This window comes from Papio anubis, chromosome 15, assembly GCF_008728515.1.
Source record: "Papio anubis isolate 15944 chromosome 15, Panubis1.0, whole genome shotgun sequence".
NCBI classification, from domain to species: domain Eukaryota; kingdom Metazoa; phylum Chordata; class Mammalia; order Primates; family Cercopithecidae; genus Papio; species Papio anubis.
Window position 1 is genome coordinate 91,864,797 of NC_044990.1, and position 20,338 is coordinate 91,885,134.

Consider the following 20,338-nt stretch of genomic DNA (forward strand, 5'->3'; position numbering starts at 1 on the left):
CTTGTGATTACATTACACCCAGCCACACAACCCATCTTAACTTAATCACCTCTTACAAAGTCCATTTTGTCATGTGAGGTAATACACAATATTTGTGAGCCCTATCAGTTTAACCAGTTAGTAAGTGTGGTAGAGGAAATACAATGATGGAAGGTTTTGAGGAAAGAAAAATAGCTCAGAGCAGTCTGAACTATTTGAAGGATGCAAAATTTATCAGGACGTGAGTGTGAGACTCACTTCAGTCACTGCTCCCCATGCCACAGGGGCAATTGTTTAAGGCATTTTGTTCCTACTGCTGAGTCACCCATTATTGTCACGTTTCTGGAGTCTGTGAGACAAAGAAAAATCTATAGTCAGTCAATAGCTTATGTTGTTTTAATGTAAATTCTTGATAAACAACCTAAGTTGCTTTCTTTCGTATGTTAAAATCTATTTGCATTTCTTTCCCTGTGAACTGTTTTTTGTCCTTCTCCTGAACCATTGATCTCTTCCCACTTACTTATTACATATATGTAAAGGGAATACTGGCTCTACGTTATAAGGAAATTCGCATTTTGTAATAGGTTTCCAATTTTTCCTAGGTTGTCTTTTGACTTCCTTTGCTGTTTGTGCACACATTTTTATTTTATTTTATTTTTTTGGTAATGAGAGTGCGTTGCTCTTGTTTTTAAAATGTTGACTACATTCTGGGGAAGGAAGGCTCAGCTAAAGCCCCACTTTCCATTGCTCAGCCACCTGCTTTTTGCCCGGGTGGGTGGTCCGGCCCCGAGCCCTCCTGAGTCTCTCGCCAATGCCCAGACGCGCCGCAGTGATTCCGGGGAGGCCGCGCTCTCGCCCCGCGGCGGCCAGAAGCCCACGTGCCAGGAGAGGCATCGGAACCAGCAACTCAGGGCCGGTTTCCCGCGCCAGATGGGACTCGTTTGCTGGGGACTTCCGGGGCGGGGCCGGTCTGGAGCGGAAGAGCCTGGGCGGCGCACCGGGACTGGGCGGAGGTGCGGTCTGCGGCCTTCGAGTTCTGTGGCGGCGGCGGCGGCGGCGGGCGCGGGCACAGGCACGGGCACGGGGCGTGGCGCGGAGCGGGCAGGAGGCGCGCGCCGGGCGGCGGGGTGCGGCGTGAGGCCGGGCCCGCGCGGCCATGAACCTAGAGCGGCTGCGGAAGCGCGTCCGGCAGTACCTCGACCAGGTGGGCGGCCCGGGCTGGGAGTGCGGGGCCCGGGCAGGCCGCGCCGGGTCCGTTTCCGCGTGGCGTGGGGCTGCGGTGACTGCCGTCAGGGCTCTTGGTGGGGAAGGACTGGCCCGGCCCTGGGCCTTCATGTGGGACCAGCAGCGCTGTCTCCGCCGTACCCCGAAGGGAGCGGCCCCTGCCGCTTCACAGCCCGGGGAGTGGAGGCCCCGGAGCGCAGGGGGCGCCTCACTCGGGTCTGAGCCTCGTTCTGCGCCTGGCGCGGAGGAGGTGCCCAAGAGACACCGACTACTCAGTGCAAGTTGAAGGACAATTTTTGAAGGAAAGTTGCAGGGCTAGCGAATAAAACATTTTTGAGAGGTTTAGTTGTAATTTTTATTGGACTGAATTTAAGTGAATAAAGATGTGCAGAAGCCTGTTGTCTGAAATCAGTACTTTAAAAATTCTCGTTAACTATGTCTGTGTTCCCTGCACTACCTTTGAGTGAATAACAGTGTTTAAGGAAAGAAGTGTCTTCGAGAATCAGCAGCATCAGTTTTATCTATAATGTCGTTTATTTTTTGTTGAAATGCTTGCTCTTTCAGGAGATTGGAAAGGAAGGGAAAGAAAAGCCATGGTAATGCAGAATTTTCGGAATTGGGTGCTAAATGACGTGGCCACATGTTCGCAGTCCATTTGGAGGGCAGTGTTTTTGTTTACCACAAGTCAGCTGAATTCAGTGTTTTGTGATCGTAGTGAGGAACATGACAGGCCTGGTTTCCAGACGGAGACTCCGGTATTGAGCATATTTGTAACCATCCCGTTGCCATTCCTCCTGCCTCGGGCTGGCAGCAGTGGTCCTGGCTTGCCTCCAGGGGAACTGAGGCAGAGACTGTAGAAGACTGAGGACCGAGGAGCAGAGCAGGGACTAAAGCTAGCCGTAGGTCACTGGGTGGCTGGTTCTCATTGTCGGCTCTTTAATTTTTGTTAGACTTGGAGGAGGCGAGTTCTTCCCCATGCTCAGTGAAGCTTAGTTAATTTATGTGTGTGTGTTTTTAAATTTGAGTGTTATTAAAACTGCAACTGTTTTATATAAGGTATTTGAGTATAGTGTTCTATCTACTAAAATTCACTTTGGGATCCATTAACAGATCGTTGAAAGTGTTATATAAATAGCACAAGAATTGTTAGACTAGTTTTTGCTGTTTCACTTGCATTTCACTTGTATGTTTCGCGATACATTTTTACAGTGTATGAGTTTTTTTTTTTTTTTTTGAGACGGAGTCTCGCGCTGTGTCACCCAGGCTGGAGTGCAGTGGCGCAATCTCGGCTCACTGCAAGCTCCGCCTCCCAGGTTCAGGCCATTCTCCTGCCTCAGCCTCCGAGTAGCTGGGACTACAGGCGCCCGCCACCACGCCCGGCTAGTTTTTTGTATTTTTTGTAGAGACGGGGTTTCACCATGTTAGCCAGGATGGTCTCGATCTCCTGACCTCGTGATCCGCCCGCCTCGGCCTCCCAAAGTGCTGGGATTACAGGCTTGAGCCACCGCGCCCGGCCTACAGTGTATGAGTTTTAAAAAATTGTCTTCATGAGTTGTATATACACAGATATTACAGTAATATTTGTATTGTGACATTGAACTAAAATTCACCCGATGTGAGATATAAGATAGAGATGTAACAAGTTGTTGTTTTGAGATGTAGATTTATTACATAGAATTATAATGATATTAGATACCAGTTTAAGACTGTTGAAATAACGGGGCAGTTACCACTTTTTTTTTTTTTTTTTGATATGCAGCAACAGTATCAAAGTGCTCTATTTTGGGCAGATAAAGTAGCTTCACTCTCTCATGGTAAGTGACAATGCTAATTGTTTTTCTGATTAATCTTAAATTTTTTTCTGTTTCACCTTGTACCTCTGACCACTTATGTGAATTTTTCCCTCCAGAGGAACCCCAGGACATCTATTGGCTGGCTCAGTGTCTTTACCTGACAGCACAGTATCACAGAGCCGCCCACGCACTCCGGTCACGGAAACTGGACAAAGTAAGTAACGGTATGAACTTCAAAGCTCTTCAGAGCTTTAAAAAAATGTCATTAGTGGTCGAGTGCGGTGGCTCACACCTGTAATCCCAGCACAATATCACAGAGCCGCCCTTGCACTCCGGTCACGGAAACTGGACAAAGTAAGTAATGGTATGAACTGTAAAGCTCTTCAGAGCTTGAAAAAAATGTCATTAGTGGTCGAGCACGGTGGCTCACACCTGTAATCCCAGCACTTTGGAAAGCCAAGGCGGGTGGATCACGAGGTCAGGAGTTCAAAACCAAGATGGTGAAACCCCGTCTCCGCTAAAAATACAAAAATTAGCTGGACGTGGTGGCAGTCACCTGTAATCCCAGCTACTCGGGAGGCTGAGGCAGAGAATTACTTGAACCTTGGAGGTGGAGGTTGCAGTGAGCTGAGGTCACACATTGCACTCCAGCCTGGACAACAGAGCGAGACTCCATCTCAAAAAAAAAAAGTCATTAGTGTTTTAGGTGTATATTCTATTATGTTGAAGTTATTTAAATTTATGCAATTTTTCTTTGTTTTTGTTTTTGTTTTTTTGAGGTCTCTGTGTCACCCAGGAGTGCAGTGGGATGATCGTGGCTCACTGTAGCCTCAGACTCCTGGGTTCGAGTGATCCTTCTGCCTCAGCCTCCCTAGTAGCTGGGACTACAGGTGCATGCCACCACACCCAGCTAATTTTAAAATGTTTTTGGTACAGACGGGGCCTCACTATGTTGCCCAGGCTAGTCTTGAACTCCTGGTCTCAAGCAGTCCTCCTGCCTTGGTCTCCCAAAGTGCTGGGATTATAGATGTGAGTCATCACAGTAGGCCCAATTTTTTTTTACCGAATGTGAAGGGAAAATGTCTTACACCTCATCTGTCACCTTCTTTTTCCCCATCTCCCATCTAGTCTAAATTCTGAAGACTGTTTTCTAAACAGCTGTGAAATCATGGATATTCCTTTTCCTCCCCACTCATACGTGTCAGGCCTTTGATTCTTTGTCTGTTCTGTTACAGCCTCTCTTCTTGTCTCTTTTCCACAGTAACAGTTTTTCTCTGCTCACCTTCCCTGTGTCCAGTTCATCTTGTGAACTGTTACAGGGGTGAGTAGTCTTCCTAAAACACAGATGTGATTATATTCCCACAGGGTCATTCAGTGACTTCCCATTACCTACAGGATAAAGTCAGATGCATCAGTAGGTCTGTGAGGCCCTCCATGATTTCTCTCCAGTCTGCGTCTAATCCACCACCATCAATACCTGGAGCACGTGCTCCAGTCACGTGGGGCTGCTGTGAGCTCCTTGGACACCCAGTCGTTATTCACACTCAGTGCTTGAAGTGCTGCCCAGCGCTCCACTCCTCTGACCACTTACTCGCTGCCTCACTTGCTCTCCTGCAGATGTTTCCTTCTCCACCTGGCTGGTGCTTTCTGTGACCCCCTTTCGTCATGCTTACCTGTTGTGCTTAGTTCATGTATTCCCTACCGTAACCTCCTGGGGCAGGGCCTTTTTGAATCTTTGGTGCCTAGTAAACAGTAGGTTCATAATAAATATGGTTTAACAAGACTGGAATTTTATTTTTTTAACTGCAAGAGTAAAACGAGAAATTATGAAATTAGCTCTATTTTATGCTTATGGCTTGCTTTGAGAGTGAAAATACGTATTATTTTGACCACTATTTAAACAAATTAATTTCTTTCCTAGTTGTATGAAGCATGTCGTTACCTTGCAGCTAGGTGCCATGTAAGTATGCTCACAATTTCATTTTTATTTGGTTGAATAAAATGAGTGTTATGCATCCCTTATATATGTGTGAGAATTTTAGTGATGTAGCTTAGCAGGTTAGTAAAGTATTTCACGAGGAAGTGTTCTTTTCCTTAGTATTGTTTGCTGTAAAATACTGATTCTTCATTTACTAAAAGCTGACATGCATGAAGAAAATTCTACTTTAGACATTTTATATTTAAATAATGGATATAATATATATTATCCTTTAAAAATCTGGATCATATGTTTAGTGTTAGAAATTGTGGGTGATGAGTGGCATTTCTGTTTTCCCCATAGTATGCTGCAAAAGAGCACCAGCAGGCCCTTGATATTCTTGATATGGAAGAGCCAATCAACAAAAGATTATTTGAAAAATACTTGAAGGATGAAAGTGGCTTCAAAGATCCCTCCAGTGACTGGGAAATGTCACAGTCTTCAGTAAGTAGTACTGTTAGCACACCTCAGTAACGGCAGCGAGAATTGCCCCCATTACGTGGTAGAAATACATTATCTTCTTTTACCGGAGTGTTACTATATTAAAACAATTGTGGTTGCCAATTTATTTAATTTGCCCACCAAAACCAAAAAAGATTCTGAGACATTTCTGAGCCCTCAGTTGGAAGCTGTAATTGTACCTGCAGATGCCTGCATCCAAAATAGGCTGGCTTGAAATCTGCCTTCTCCGATGTCTTAAGCTACTCCCTAAAAGTGAAATAATTTTTCTCCTTCTTTCTGTGTTTCAACAGTGTTTTGGACCTACACTAAGAAACTTCGATTAGCTTACATTGTTTCTTTCCAGGAAATGGTTTTGTGTTCCTGTTTGCTTCAAAGTACATTGCTATGTAATTTTGTGTATTTCAGTTTGTATACTTCATATCTCCATGAAATTGCACATTCCTTGCTGGCAGAAATTGTATAATAACTTATTAAGTGACATTTATAGATCACTAATCTGGATTTTTTTTTAAAAAATAAAAACTTATTGAGGTTTAATTTATATGCCATGCAGTTCACCCATTTAAACTGTATGGTTTGATTCCTTTTAGTATATTCACAGAGCTTTGCAAACCTCACGATGGTCAATTTTAGAATATTTTTATTATTCAGAAAGAATCCCTGTAAGCCTTATCTGACCTACCTACCAATTTATCTTTTTTCCCACATCTTTTTTTTTTCCTTAATTAAGACGGGGTCTTTGCTCTGTTGCCCAGGCTGGAGTGCGGTGGCACAGTCACAGCTCACTGCAGCCTCAACCTCCCAAGCTCAAGTGATTCTCCCACATCAGCCTTCCGAGTAGCTGGGACTACAAGCACATGCAACCACAGTCAGCTAATTTTTTAAAAAATGTTTTGTAGAGACAGGGTCTCACTGTGTTGCCCAGGCTGGTCTCAAACTCCTGGGCTCAGGTGATCCTCCTGCCTTAGTTTCCCAAAGTGTTGGGATTACAGGCATGAGCCACCGCACCTGGCCCATTTATTCTTTATATTTTTGGTAGAACTTTATTCATCTACTTTTCATCTTAGATAGTTATTTTTAAGCATAAAAGAATATTACGCATTCTAGGTTTTTTTTTTTGTCTGTTTTTTTTCTGGCCACTCATTAATTTATGTGTTGGGAAGCACATTCTTCTGCTAAGAAATGCATTTATGAGAGTGTCTGGTACAGTCATTATTTTAGGACTTCTTATCCATTAACTTACCTGCCACGAAATATGTGATTTATTTGTAATGATTGTTATCGATTTTGTGAAATTATATTTTTTAAAAAAGCGAGTCCTAGGATATTGCTTATCTTGAAGACTCTCATAATCATTATTTTTTCTAAAATTTTACTTTACGAATCTTCTTCATATCCTTAATGATTTTAGCTGCCTGTTGCTGGATCATCTTTCAGTTCAGTTTGAGGTCCAGAGTCTAGAATGTGCATCAGATTTCCATATCTTCTTGTTTATGGTAGTCGTGAGATGGCCATTGAACACCTTACCATGTGCTAGCACCACAGAGAGGGTAGCATCTCTAGACCTCAGGGTTCTATAAGTTAGTGTTTTTACCCTTTTACAGATGAGGAAAGGAAATGGAGGCCAAGAGAGGTTCAATCACTTGTCCAAGGTTACAAGTGGCAGAGCTGGGGTTTGAACTCGGGTCTGTCCTGCCCCAGCAGGCCATTATGCTGACTGCTCTGACCACTGTGCTGCATTGCTGCCAGTTTCTGCTCATGAAGATCCTTTTGAGGGGTGTCTGCCTATCACACTGTCAATCTTGGAGTTTTATACACATGCATACACACTCTGTTTGCCATCTCTAAATCATTGCACTGTTTTGGACAAAACAGGTAATGAACCTAGTAGCTGTGACATGGACTTTTGTTATAAAGATGTGTTGGAACAGAGCGGTTAGAGCCCAGGGAAGGTGAATTGAAGAAACTTTGCTGTTTTTTTGTGTGTGTCTATATGTGTGTGTGTTTTTATTCATGCCTTGAGAGTTGTGATTAAATCCCTTTAAATGCAATAAAAACTTCTCAGTATTCTAAGACACAATTCTCTATCAAAAGTTAAGTTTAAGGGCCAGGCATGGTGGCTCATGCCTGTAATCTCAGTGCTTCGGGAGGCCAAAGTGGGAGGATCACTTGAGGCCAGGAGTTTGAGAGCAGCCTAGGCAACACAGCAAGATTGTACAAAAAATTTTAGGAATTAGCTGTTCGTGGTGGTGTTCACCTGTAATCCTAGCTACTCAGGAGGCTGAGGTAGGAGGGTCACTTGAGATAGAGGAGTTCAAGGCTGCAGTGAGCTATGATCGCACCCCTGAACTCCAGCTTGGGAGACAGAGTGAGACTCTGCCTCTAAGGAAAAAAAAAAAAGTTAAGTTTAAAAATACTGACTTAATATGCGACTCATTATTTTTCCAACAGATAAAGAGTTCTATTTGTCTTCTACGTGGGAAAATCTATGATGCTCTAGATAACCGAACTCTGGCTACCTACAGCTACAAAGAAGCTTTGAAGCTTGATGTCTACTGTTTTGAAGCATTTGATCTTCTAACATCACACCACATGTTGACAGCACAAGAAGGTTTGGAAACTCAGGTGTTTTATGTTTAGCAAAATTAATATTGTTTGGATTTTTTGCCTCTGAAATCTTCTAAGTCAACAGCAGGCCACGTATGGGTTTAAATAGACCTACTGACTTTCTTAGTCTTCAAATGTAAAGCACATTGCAGAATGCAGTATTGTACGGTGCCTTGTGCTGTCCGAATCCAGGGATTGTAATAGGAAGAGACCATCTTTTTGAGAAGTGATTGAGATAGTATAAACCAGGATTTCAGTATCTCATTCAGTGATTCTCAACCGTGTTGCTCTTTAAATCCTTGGGAAAATTGAGAAACGTCCATGTCCAGTTCCCAACTCCAGAGCAGTTGAGTGGGAGTCTCGGGGTGAGATCCTATCAGATGGTTTAAAGCTCCCAGGTGATCCTAATGTACCACAGGCACTGAGAATCACAGTCCCAAGTATGTTGGCAGTAATGTGAGGTGGGTAAAGAAGGAAAACAGAAAATAGAGTAGTTGAATTAATGGGATTCTAGCGTATTTTAGCCTAGTGCAGGGGTTCTCAGCCAACCAGGGTGATTTTGCCACCCCTCAACTCCCCGGGAACATTTGGCAATGTCTGGAGACATTGTTTGTCACAGCTGAGGGTCAGGGAGGGAGGCTGAGAGGTTGCTGCTGCTATCTAGCGGCTGGCGGCCAGAGGTCCTGCTTAGCACCTGCAGTGCACGGGCTCCCCCGTCCCCAGCAGAGCAAGATCCCCGCAACGTCAGGAGTGCAGAGACTGGTGGTTCTTAGGTGACAAGAGCCACCTGGGACCTGGCCTCAGCCCTAGAAGAGTGGCCTCCACCTACCAGATGATTCCCATCTTCAGGCCTGGAACTGCTGTGTCAGCTTCTGTAGCACATTTTGATCTTCTTATGTTCTCTTTTGAGTTTGATTTACTTAGACCAAGAACTATAGAATAATATTTTTAGTTGTTGGCTTTTTTCCGTCTATAAATATTATGAGGATATTCTTTTTTTTCTTACCATTTTTAAGAAAAAGAACTTCTTGAATCACTACCTCTTAGCAAGCTGGGTAATGAAGAACAGGAATTGCTGCGTTTTCTATTTGAGAACAAATTGAAAAAAGTAAGTAAAACCAAAGAGTTAGCATTTGCTTTATGTAAATATCGTATTCCATTAAATTTGGCATCTAGTCTTGTATTAAATTTTCGAAATTAAAACTTTTTAAATTTAGCACATTTTCAAGAATAGAGCATTTAAAATACATAAGATTCCAAAAAAAAAACACTTCCAAAAATACCTGTCTTCCTCTGAAAGACTCCTTATACTAAAAGATTGAATTACCAAGTAAATGGAATGGTGTTGCATGAAAATGAAGATTTTTTTTGTTATGCTTCCTAAATGTTTACTTTGAGAAATACATCCCACTATGGAATTCTGTGATAAAATTGAGAAGGGAGTAAAACTTACTGAGAGGAGTACTTATAAAACCTAAAGTTATAAGTTTTCAGAGGCTCACATTTGTTCTTGTAAATGTTTTAACCACTTGGGTCAAACACAAATTGAATCGCATTTTATTTTGTTTTTGCTCATTGCGTTTATGTTTACATTTCTCTGTGTTTCAGTATAATAAGCCTAGTGAAACGGTCATCCCTGAGTCTGTAAATGGCTTGCAAGAGAATCTGGATGTGGTAGTGTCTTTAGCTGAGAGACATTATTATAACTGTGATTTTAAAATGTGCTACAAACTTACTTCGGTGTAAGTATATCCATCAGTTTTTCTGTAGGAACATGGAGTTCACTCCATCTTACCTAAGTGATTCATGGACGTGCTCTCTGAATCATCCTGAACTAGATGATAATTTAAGTTACCTTTACCGTTTGTAGAGCGCAGAACAGGGTGCTGTCTTAAAGAGCAGTTTGCAGACATGAGTTTATGCATATTTGTAGATTTATGACATTAACTTGGGAGGGATATACACGTTGCTCTTACTGATCTTGATAATTTGCAAGTTTGAAAATACCATTTTGGCACATTGTTTTGTAAAATTCATTCTCAATTAGAGACTCACGCTGTGGATGCTGGGTGTTCAATATGCTGCACTCGGTAGCTAAGCCATCTCCCACAAGCATCAGTTTTCCAGTGTGCATAATTTAAACTTTAGCTAAATGACATATACTGTTTTTTGTAGATCTTGGTTGGGTTTTAAATCCTTGAAATTACAAAAATTTTAGTTGACAAAACACGTAACCTATTTATTAGGTTGGTGCAAAAGTAATTGCAGTTTTTGCTGTTGGACGTAATGGTAAAACTGCAATTATTTTTGCACCAACCTAATGGTATTTCCTATTGGTTTTGATTCTTTTAAATAATCGGCCTACTTATTTTATAAATTATAATTCTGTTGACTTAAAGTAAATGTTTGTGATAATGTTTATTTTTATTCCTTTCAAGCAAACCAGAATTTTTTCTTTAATTTGTCACTTAATTGTGGCCTTAACTGAATCAACCTGAAGATAATGGAGTGAAGAAAGTGCAGTATTATAACCCACAGCATCATACGTGATGCTGTGATGACTGCACATAGCTGATCCTCATGAGTGCCGTCACCTACTGTTTTGGGGTAGTAATGTGTTGCTTTTTAACTTTCAGAGTAATGGAGAAAGATCCTTTCCATGCAAGTTGTTTACCTGTACATATAGGGACGCTTGTAGAGCTGAATAAAGCCAATGGTAAGATTTTTTATAAATTAAAGTAATTCTTAGACATAAAACAATTTTTTTCTGTAACTTGAAATTTTGTCTCTGAAATTCTGGATAGTTGAGATTGCAGGTAACATAATGGAACCCTACTATAAGAGTAACAACTGGCCGGGCGCGGTGGCTCAAGCCTGTAATCCCAGCACTTTGGGAGGCCGAGACGGGTGGATCACGAGGTCAGGAGATCGAGACCATCCTGGCTAACACGGTGAAACCCCGTCTCTACTAAAAAATACAAAAAACTAGCCGGGCGAAGTGGCGGGCGCCTGTGGTCCCAGCTACTCGGGAGGCTGAGGCAGGAGAATGGCGTAAACCCGGGAGGCGGAGCTTGCAGTGAGCTGAGATCCGGCCACTGCACTCCAGCCTGGGCGACAGAGCCAGACTCAGTCTCAAAAAAAAAAAAAAAAAAAAAAGTAACAACTGGGGAGGAAATGTTTAGGAAAGTAGCAAATGGCCAATTTTGTTTTCCCATCAGAACAATTAGTTCTTTATCGCTGTTTCCTACTACCTTTTCTCAGATATCATTTATGTTTCAAGGTTTGTTAACTTTAAATTGTTGGGCGTCAGTTCTGCCATTTTTTTCCTTTTTGTTTTGTAAATTCCATTGGAAATCTGATATGGTAAGAGTCGATAACTACTTAGAAATTGGAGAGGAGCAGATTGTTTGCTCGTGTTTTCCGTATTTTTAACATTTGACATTTAGCTGTGTTTGGGGATGCATTTGTCCTTAAATTTTTCTAAACCGAATGGTGAGCTCTGTCAGGAAGGAAAACCCTCACCGAATCCCTGCTGCTCAGAGTGTGGTCTGTGGACCAGCAACATCGCATCTGTGGAAGCTGGTTGGAAATGCAGCATCTCCAGCTGCCCTGGTCTGCTGAATCCAAGTCTGCATGTAGGAAGCGTCATCTCGAAATGCCAGGATTTACACATTTCTCAAGATTACATAGTATCACTGATCTGATAAAAGTTTGTTCAACCAAATTGGTTGTGGGTGGTTATGATGGTCCATAATAGGCCCTTGGTGTGACAGGCATGAGCTTCTGAGAGAGGTGAGGTGCTTTGCTGTATCCTCTGCAGTATTCAGGAAGTGGTTTCTTAGGGGCTGTCTGTTCCCACCTTGCGCACCATGTGTCCTTCATCTAACTCTCCAGTTAGTCAATTTTGTATCTAGAAGGAAAGACAAGTATGAAATTCTTACTTTGCTGTAAGAACAGAATTCTGTGACTGTGAAGAGTTGTAATGAAGTCATGTCTTAAATCACATGTGATATGAACAATTGTTCTTTTTCTGCTTTTTCCTGAACAGAACTTTTCTATCTTTCTCATAAACTGGTGGATTTATATCCTAGTAATCCTGTAAGTAATACAACTTTTAGTCGTCGTTTTTTTTTTTTTACCTGAACTTTAAGAAAATGCTTAACTTGTATTTAGACAATAGCTTAAGTTCAAGCAAGTGCTGTTTTATTAAAGTGTTGCAGCAGAATCTCCTAGTGTTTAACGTACTTACAAAGCAGCATTAACTTTTCCACCCATGAAGGTATATTTTAATTATAACAAAGCAAAAGGGTTTTTAACCCTCTTTTCTGATTATAGAAATTATACATGCTTATTTTAAAATACTTAGAATCTAGCAATATAAAATACTGACCATGACAGTCACGCATCCCTTTCCTAGGAAATGCTGATAATTGTTTGGTAGCTTTTTCACATTGCACGTATAAGACAACTTATTGAATTGTGTACTGATTCCAAACTGTCGTGGATTGGAATGGAGAACTAGGAATGGAAAATGGAATCAGGGACTGCATTTTTAAAGACAAAATTGGGAATCAGGGTGTAAGACTCAGTCAAGACAAGAATTTGCACCCTATCCCAGTGTGAAACCAGTGCAAGAGAAAACCAGCTAAATAGTCAGAACGCGGTCAGAGAGCAAGGAAGAGCCAGGGTCAAGCTGGGGGAGATGAGCAGTGCAGGGGAGTCAGGACACTGAGGGAGATGAGCAGTGCAGGGGGTCAGGACGCTGGGGGAGATGAGCAGTGCAGGGAGTCAGGACACTGGGATAGATGAGCAGTGCAGGGGAGTCAGGACGCTGGGGGAGATGAGCAGTGCAGGGGAGTCAGGACACTGGGATAGATGAGCAGTGCAGGGGGTCAGGACGCTGCGGGAGATGAGTAGTGTAGGGGAGTCAGGACGCTGGGGGAGATGAGTAGTGCAGGGGGGGTCAGGACGCTGGGGTAGATGAGCAGTGCAGGGGAGTCAGGACACTGAGGGACATGAGCAATGCAGGGGGTCAGGACGCTGGGGTAGATGAGCAATGCAGGGGGTCAGGACGCTGGGGTAGATGAGCAGTGCAGGGGAGTCAGGACGCTGGAGGAGATGAGCAGTGCAGGGGGTCAGGACTCACAGGCTGGTTTTTGAAACAGGGACTCCAGGGGCCTTGTCTTTTGTAGACGTCTCCTTGAGAAAGAGCCACGGAGTGTCTGCCCTCTTCTCCTTTTGGACCTTAGTGGACTGTGTTAGAGAAATGTCTAACGTAACTAGAATATGTGATAAGAAGCATCTAGTGTACCTTCTGTCTACCCTAATTTGTTGCAGATTCCAATTGGATATTCCAATTGCAGTCTTTGGTTATGGTATATTTTGAACTTTTTAGGTGTCTTGGTTTGCAGTGGGATGTTACTATCTCATGGTCGGTCATAAAAATGAACATGCCAGAAGATATCTCAGGTATGAATTTCTTTTCTTCCTCTCCAGGTAACCTACAGAATTGATGTCTTGCTCATAAGCTTTCAAGTAGTAATTAGTGAGTACTTTAAAAGCAATGTGAAAGAATAAATGTTCTTCTTTTTTTTCTTCCTTTCTTTTCTTTCTGTTTCTTTTTCTTCTCCCCTCCGCTCCCCTCTGTGAAGAGGTTCTCACTCTGTTGCCCAGACTAGAGTGCAGTGGTGCAATAGTGGCTCACCTTGAACTCAAATGATCCCCTTGCTCAGCCTGCTAAGTAGCTGGGACTACAGGCACCACCATGCCTAGCTGATTTAAACATTTTTTTTTTAGTAGAGACAAATCTCACTGTGTTGCCTAGGCTGGTCTTGAACTCCTGGCCTCAAGCAGTCCTCCTGCTTCGGCCTCCCAAAGTGTTGAGATTACAGGCATGAGCCACCATGCCTGGCTGAATAAATGTTTTCTTCAAGAGGTTTTTTCTTTATAAGATGCCACGGGGAGAGAGAGAGAAAAAAAAAAATCAGTGATGTAGACCCTATTTTCAAGGAACCTATATATTTTATTTATAAATGAGAATAAATGGCCAGGCATGGTGGCTCATACCTGTAATGCCAGCACTTTGGGAGGCCAACGCAGGTAGATCACCTGAGGTCAGGAGTTCAAGACCAGCCTGGCTAACATGGTGAAACTCTGTCTCTACTAAAAATACAAAAAATTAGCCAGATGTGGTAGTGGGCATATGCGTCCCAGCTACTCAGGAGGCTGAGACGGGAAAATCGCTTGAACCCAGAAAGTGGAGGTTGCAGTGAGCTGAGATCGCACCATTGCACTGCAGCCTGGGCAACAAGAGCAAAACTCTGTCTCAAAAAAGTAATAATAGGCTGGGCGCGGTGGCTCAAGCCTGTAATCCCAGCACTTTGGGAGGCCGAGGCAGGTGGATCACGAGGTCAGGAGATCGAGACCATCCTGGCTAACATGGTGAAACCCCGTCTCTACTAAAAATACAAAAAACTAGCCGGGCGTGGTGGCGGGTGCCTGTAGTCCCAGCTACTCGGAGGCTGAGGCAGGAGAATGGCGTGAACCTGGGAGGCGGAGCTTGCAGTGAGCCAAGATCGCGCCACTGCACTCCAGCCTGGGTGACACAGCGCGAGACTCCGTCTCAAAAAAAAAAAAAAAAAAGTAATAATAGTAATTAAAAATTAATAAATGAGAATAAATATGAAACAATAGAGAATAATGTAGTTTGAAAGTTTCTCTTTTTCACTTGCAGAGATCCTGTTAACCTTCTAGTTTTAGGATTTCTTTTATTAGTTGTGAAATTACACAAAACTTTAAAATTGGGGTCACTAAATGTGACTATAAAACAGAATTCTTAGCAGGGTGAACTGGTTCATATAATGATTTGCTGTGGTTTTAACTTAAGGAAAGTCATGCAGCCTAGTGAAGCTATTTAACCAGTATTATTCAAGTTTAGAAAAATGTCAAGTATATGAAGAATTAATTGCTTAAACTCTAAATGTTCTAATTTCTGTGATTTCTTCTGTGCAAACAAAACAATTGATCTCTAAGGGAAAGAGCATAAACTTTGGAGTCAAATTTGAATTCTAATCCAAGTTCTGTGACTTACCAACTGAAATTCCTTGGGAAAGTTAATTTCTCCTACTCTCTTTCTTTAAAAATGGGGATGTCAGCTGGGCATGGTGGCTCACACCTGTAATCCCAGCACTTTGGGAGGCCAAGACAGGCGGATTACCTGAGGTCAGGAGTTCGAGACCAACACGGCTAACGTGGTGAAAGTCTGTCTCTACTGAAAATACAAAAATTAGTTGGGCGCGGTGGCATGCGCCCATAATCCCAGCTACTTGGGAGGCTGAGGGAGGAGTAATTGCTTGAATCTGGGAGACGGAGGTTGTAGTGAGCTGAGATTGCACCACTGCACTCCAGCCTGGCTGACAGAGTGAGACTCTGTCTCAAAAAAAAAGGGGTGGGGGGTGGGGGGATGTCATGTTCATATACCAGGATTGTTAGAAAAACTGATGCCACGAAAGTACCCTGTACTAGGAGGAAACGAGAATGTTCCCTGGTTGGTTGTATGGTTAGCATTTTAGAAGAACTTCTACATAGAAAGATGATGAGTATTGTAAAAGTTCTTTTGAGCTATGCTGCTTTAATCTAGTGTACAATTCAGTGATGGACTCTTATCAGTGGTCCCCTACCTTTTTGGCACCAGGGACCGTTTTGTGGAAGCCCACCCCCCCATCAGGGGTGGGGGCACTGGTTTCGTGATGATTCAAGTGCATTACATTTATCGTGTACTTTATTTTTGTTATTATTACATTGTAACATGTAATGAAATAATTATACAACTCACTATAATGAAGAATCAGTGGGAGCCCTAAGCTTGTTTTCCTGCAACTAGATGGTCACATCTGGGAGAGATGGGAGACAGTGGCAGGTCATCAGGCATTAGATTCTCATGAGGAGTGTGCCACCTAGATCCCTCACATGTGCGATTAACGGTAGGGTTTGTGCACTTAGGGGAGCCTCATGCTGCCTCTGATCTGACAGGAGGCAGAGCTCAGTGTTTACGCACTTACAAGAACCTCATGCTGCCTCTGATCTGACAGAGGCTCAGGCAGAAATGCAAGTGAAGGGGAGTGGCTGTAAATACAGATTAAGCTTTTTTTTTTCTTTTTTCAAATGGCAAGTTCTTTCTTGACACATGAAGCTTTACTCACCTGCCTGCCACTCACCTCCTGCTGTGCCGCCTGGTTCCTAACAGGCCAGGGACTGATATACTAGTCCGTGGCCCAGGGGTTGGGGACCCCTGCTCTACATGAAACAGGAAACATTTGGATAAAAGAAAACTTAAAATACAAGGAAGTAAGGTATCACCCCATATGTTTTCCACGTTTTGTGGTATGTTCTCTGTATTCCTTGTGGGTTGATTATACAGTGTTCACTGTATAATTATACAGTTATTCGCTGATATATATGAGTCCAGTCCGTGTAACCAGGGTACATCTGTTGACCACCATCTACAGGATATCGCTTAATCCGTCAAGCCTCAGTATACCTGTCTTTAAAATGTAAATGAATTTATCTTGCAAGTTACTAGGATGAGAGGATGTATCTACTAGGTTACATAGTGGAGTTTCTGGATTAAGTAAAATCTGTAAGTTCTATTTAGAATGCTAATGGGGTTTGCTACTGTACATAAAAAGCTGTGACACTCTCTCCTAAAATTTCTTAAAATTTTGCTATACTGTTAAACAGTTTTAGTTTAAATGACTCAACATAGATGTTACATTAGTGTTTAATATGTTGACAGTTCATTTATTTGCTAAATGAATGTTAATGTTTTTGAGGCCATCTCCTTATATAAAATTAATAATTTAAGAATAAATATTAGCCGGGCACAGCGGCTTATGCCTGTAATCCCAGTGACTCAAGAGGCTGAGGCAGGAGGATCACTTGAGCCCAGGATTTTGAGGCTGCAGTGAGCTATGATCATACCACTGCATTCCAGCCTCCAGCGACAGAGCAAGACTCTGTCTCTAAAAATAAAAAAGAATAAATAGACCGGTGCCTGTAATCCCAGCATTTTGGGAGGCCGAGGCGGGTGGATCACCTGAGGTCAGGAGTTCGAGACCAGCATGACCAACATGGTGAAACCCCATCTCTACTAAACATACAAAATTAGCTGGGCACGGTGGCGACCTGTAATCACAGCTACTTGGGAGGTTGAGGCAGGAGAATTGCTTGATATTGGGAGGCAGAGGCTGCAGTGAGCCGAGATGGCGCCACTGCACTCCAGCCTGGGCAACAAAGTGAGACTTCGTCTCAAAAAAAAAAAAAAAAGAATAAATATTATATTACTTAAATTAACTCTTGTTTTAGCAAAGCCACAACACTTGAGAAAACCTACGGGCCTGCATGGATAGCCTACGGACATTCGTTTGCGGTGGAGAGCGAGCATGACCAAGCGATGGCTGCGTACTTCACAGCAGCACAGCTGATGAAAGGGTACGGCAGAGCAAACTCATCAGACTCCACGAAGGGGTGTTTTTCCTAATAGAAATGAAATTTCTGTTATTATTATCACTGCTATTTGGTTGCTAAACTAAACAAAAACATTTTACTTGCCTTTTAATCTAGTTGCTTGTGATTGTAAAATAACTGAAGGTGGAGGGGTAAAGAGGCTGGTGAAGTGAATTTGCCTAGCAGTTGATTTCAACCAGTACAAGAAGGAACTAGGAAATTAGGCCAGTGGAGACGAGTTATGAAAGCCCTTCTTCACATGCTCATGCAAGAATAAAAATATTCATGAGCAAAATTATTATCTCTTATCTATTACCAAAAGGTGTTTGATGTGGCTTAGTGGAAAGTGCAGGACTGTGTTTGCCAATATTCTAGATTTATATCAATATTAAATGTGTTGATACTAAGAGTGTTTTACTTTGAGGAGTAGAGCACTGCTATTCACATTGAATAGCAGTGTTTGGTCTCGCCATCGGTTACAACTTACAGGGTTTGTTTGTGTGGACTGCTTCTGTTGACTGGTGACTCCATCCCTGCCTGAAGAGGTAGTGGGAGTGCAGTGGTCCAGAGGCCTGGTCTGGAGTCATACCTCCTGGACTCTTCCTGGCTCTTCCACTCCCAGCCATGTGATGTTGGGCAAGTTTCTTAGCCTCCTGAGAAATAGGAATAATAGCAAAATTTACTCACTGGCTTATTGTGAGAAGTAATTGAGATAATACCAATTAAAGACTTTGAAGAGTATCTTACACATAGAAAGCACTCAATGAAAGTTAGCTACCTTTGTTGGCCGGGCGCGGTGGCTCACGCCTGTAATCCCAGCACTTTGGGAGGCCGAGACGGGCGGATCACGAGGTCAGGAGATCGAGACCATCCTGGCTAACACGGTGAAACCCCGTCTCTACTAAAAATACAAAAAACTAGCCGGGCGAGGTGGCGGGCGCCTGTAGTCCCAGCTACTCGGGAGGCTAAGGCTGGAGAATGGCATGAACCCGGGAGGCGGAGCTTGCAGTGAGCTGAGATGCGGCCACTGCACTCCAGCCTGGGCGACAGAGCGAGACTCCGTCTCAAAAAAAAAAAAAAAAAACGAAAGTTAGCTACCTTTGTTTATTGTAGTATGCAGGGGTGGAATCATATATTTATCTATATTGAATTTCATCCTGTTAGGTTTGATCTCTTTGCAAACTGTTAGACTCTTTTTGGCACTCAGTTCTGCATCCAAATTATCATCAACCTCAGTCAATAGTCATATTAAATTTGGTAAGTATGAATTTTATATCTAAGCATCCAAGTAAATATTGTGAAGGACATAGCTCCTTAGCTGTATTAGTCAGTAGGGTTGCCCTAACAAAAGACCACAGACTGGGTGACTTAAAGGACAGAAATGTATTTTTTCATAGTTGTGCAGGTTGAGAAGTCCAAGATCAGGGTGCTGGCCAGTGCAGTTCCTCTTGAGGGGTTTCTTCCTGGTTTGTAGATAATTGCCTTCTTGCTGTGTCCTCACATGACAGAGAGAGCTCTGGTGTCTTTTCCTCTTGTAAAAACATTAACCCTATTGGATGAGAACCTTACACGAACCCTACTGGGTAAGAGCCTTACACTAGCCCTGTTGGATAAGAGCCTTACACTAGCCCTGTTGGATAAGAGCCTGACACTATCCCTGCTGGGTAAGAGCCCTACACTAGTCCTATTGGGTAAGAACCATACCCTTAGGACTTCATGTAACCTTTATTATCTCTTCATAGGCCCTATCTTCAAGTACAGGCACAGTAGGGGTCAGGGATTTAATGTATGAATCTGGGGGACAGAAGGGACACAAACAGTCCATAGCACTAACATATAACTAGAAATAACCTTCCAGATTACAGTTGTACACCCAGTTACGGATCCACCTAAATGATCCTCATACTCAGTCCAGGTCTTTCCATCCTGTTCACCAAGATGGGTGAGACCTTTTCCAGTTCTCTTCTGAAGCTCAACTCCAGTATCTGCATATTTCCCGTATGCATCAATCTGATGATTTGTTACCAAAAAAAAAAGAATTCACTGAGTTGGTTTTTATGGGCACATGCTGCAGTCTGGTAATTTTGATTTGACGTTTTGGGTGCCCAGAAACAGAATAGTCATTTGTTAGTTCCTAGCTGGGAATCAGAATCAATGATAATTAATGACACTATACCTTCAGTGTTTCCAAATCTAACAAACTTTGTCATTAGATTCTCCATTAAGCTAGGGGTGGTAGCTCACACCTGTAATCCCAGCACTTTGGGAGGCTGAGGTGGGAGGATTACTTGAGGCCAGGAGTTTGATACCAGCCCTGGCAGCATAGTGAGACCTTATCGTTTCAAAAAAAATTTAAAAATTAGCTGGGTTTGATGGTGCCTGCCTGTAATCCCAGCTGTGTGGGAAACTGAGGCAGGATGGTCACTGTGCCACCACAATCAAGCCTGGGTGACCAGGTGAGACACCGTCTCAAAAACCTCATGATAACTCATCAAGATAAGCATTATTTTTCTTTCAAGTTTACTTATCTGTCAGAGCAGCCTGCACTTTCTTGTCTGTGTTTGGATAAATGCTTGAAATTGGATGAATATTTTTACGTTTCCTTTATGATTTTTTTTTGAGTCATTGGTTATTTAAGAATATGTTGACATTTAACTTCCACATACTTATGAATTTCCCAAATTTTCTTCTTTGTTGTTTTTTATCTTAATTCCATTATAGTTGGAGAACATACTTTGTGTGATTTTAGTCCGTTTAAATTTATTGAGGCTGGCCAGGCACAGTGGCTCAC

At 42.7% G+C, this 20,338-nt stretch overlaps 1 protein-coding gene across 6 annotated transcripts in view; it reads left to right on the plus strand.

Moving 5' to 3' along the window:
• Positions 1-918: 918 nt before the first annotated feature.
• The window catches only part of CDC16 (cell division cycle 16), a 40,003-nt gene continuing 20,583 nt past the window's right edge, over positions 919-20,338 (plus strand). For 3 of the 6 annotated variants that reach the window (XM_021929831.2, XM_021929834.2, XM_021929835.2), the window contains exons 1-12: positions 924-1,183; positions 2,963-3,017; positions 3,113-3,210; positions 4,918-4,956; positions 5,278-5,418; positions 7,888-8,047; positions 9,060-9,151; positions 9,652-9,785; positions 10,680-10,759; positions 12,092-12,141; positions 13,439-13,512; positions 17,407-17,532. In XM_021929831.2, the coding sequence (XP_021785523.1) occupies positions 1,136-1,183; positions 2,963-3,017; positions 3,113-3,210; positions 4,918-4,956; positions 5,278-5,418; positions 7,888-8,047; positions 9,060-9,151; positions 9,652-9,785; positions 10,680-10,759; positions 12,092-12,141; positions 13,439-13,512; positions 17,407-17,532 (1,097 nt within the window). In that variant the 5' untranslated portion in view covers positions 924-1,135. Of the gene's footprint in view, positions 1,184-2,962; positions 3,018-3,112; positions 3,211-3,238; positions 3,351-4,917; positions 4,957-5,277; positions 5,419-7,887; positions 8,048-9,059; positions 9,152-9,651; positions 9,786-10,679; positions 10,760-12,091; positions 12,142-13,438; positions 13,513-17,406; positions 17,533-20,338 lie in introns of those variants that run through there. The other 3 variants (XM_021929832.2, XM_021929833.2, XM_021929836.2) reach the window with 3 other exon arrangements.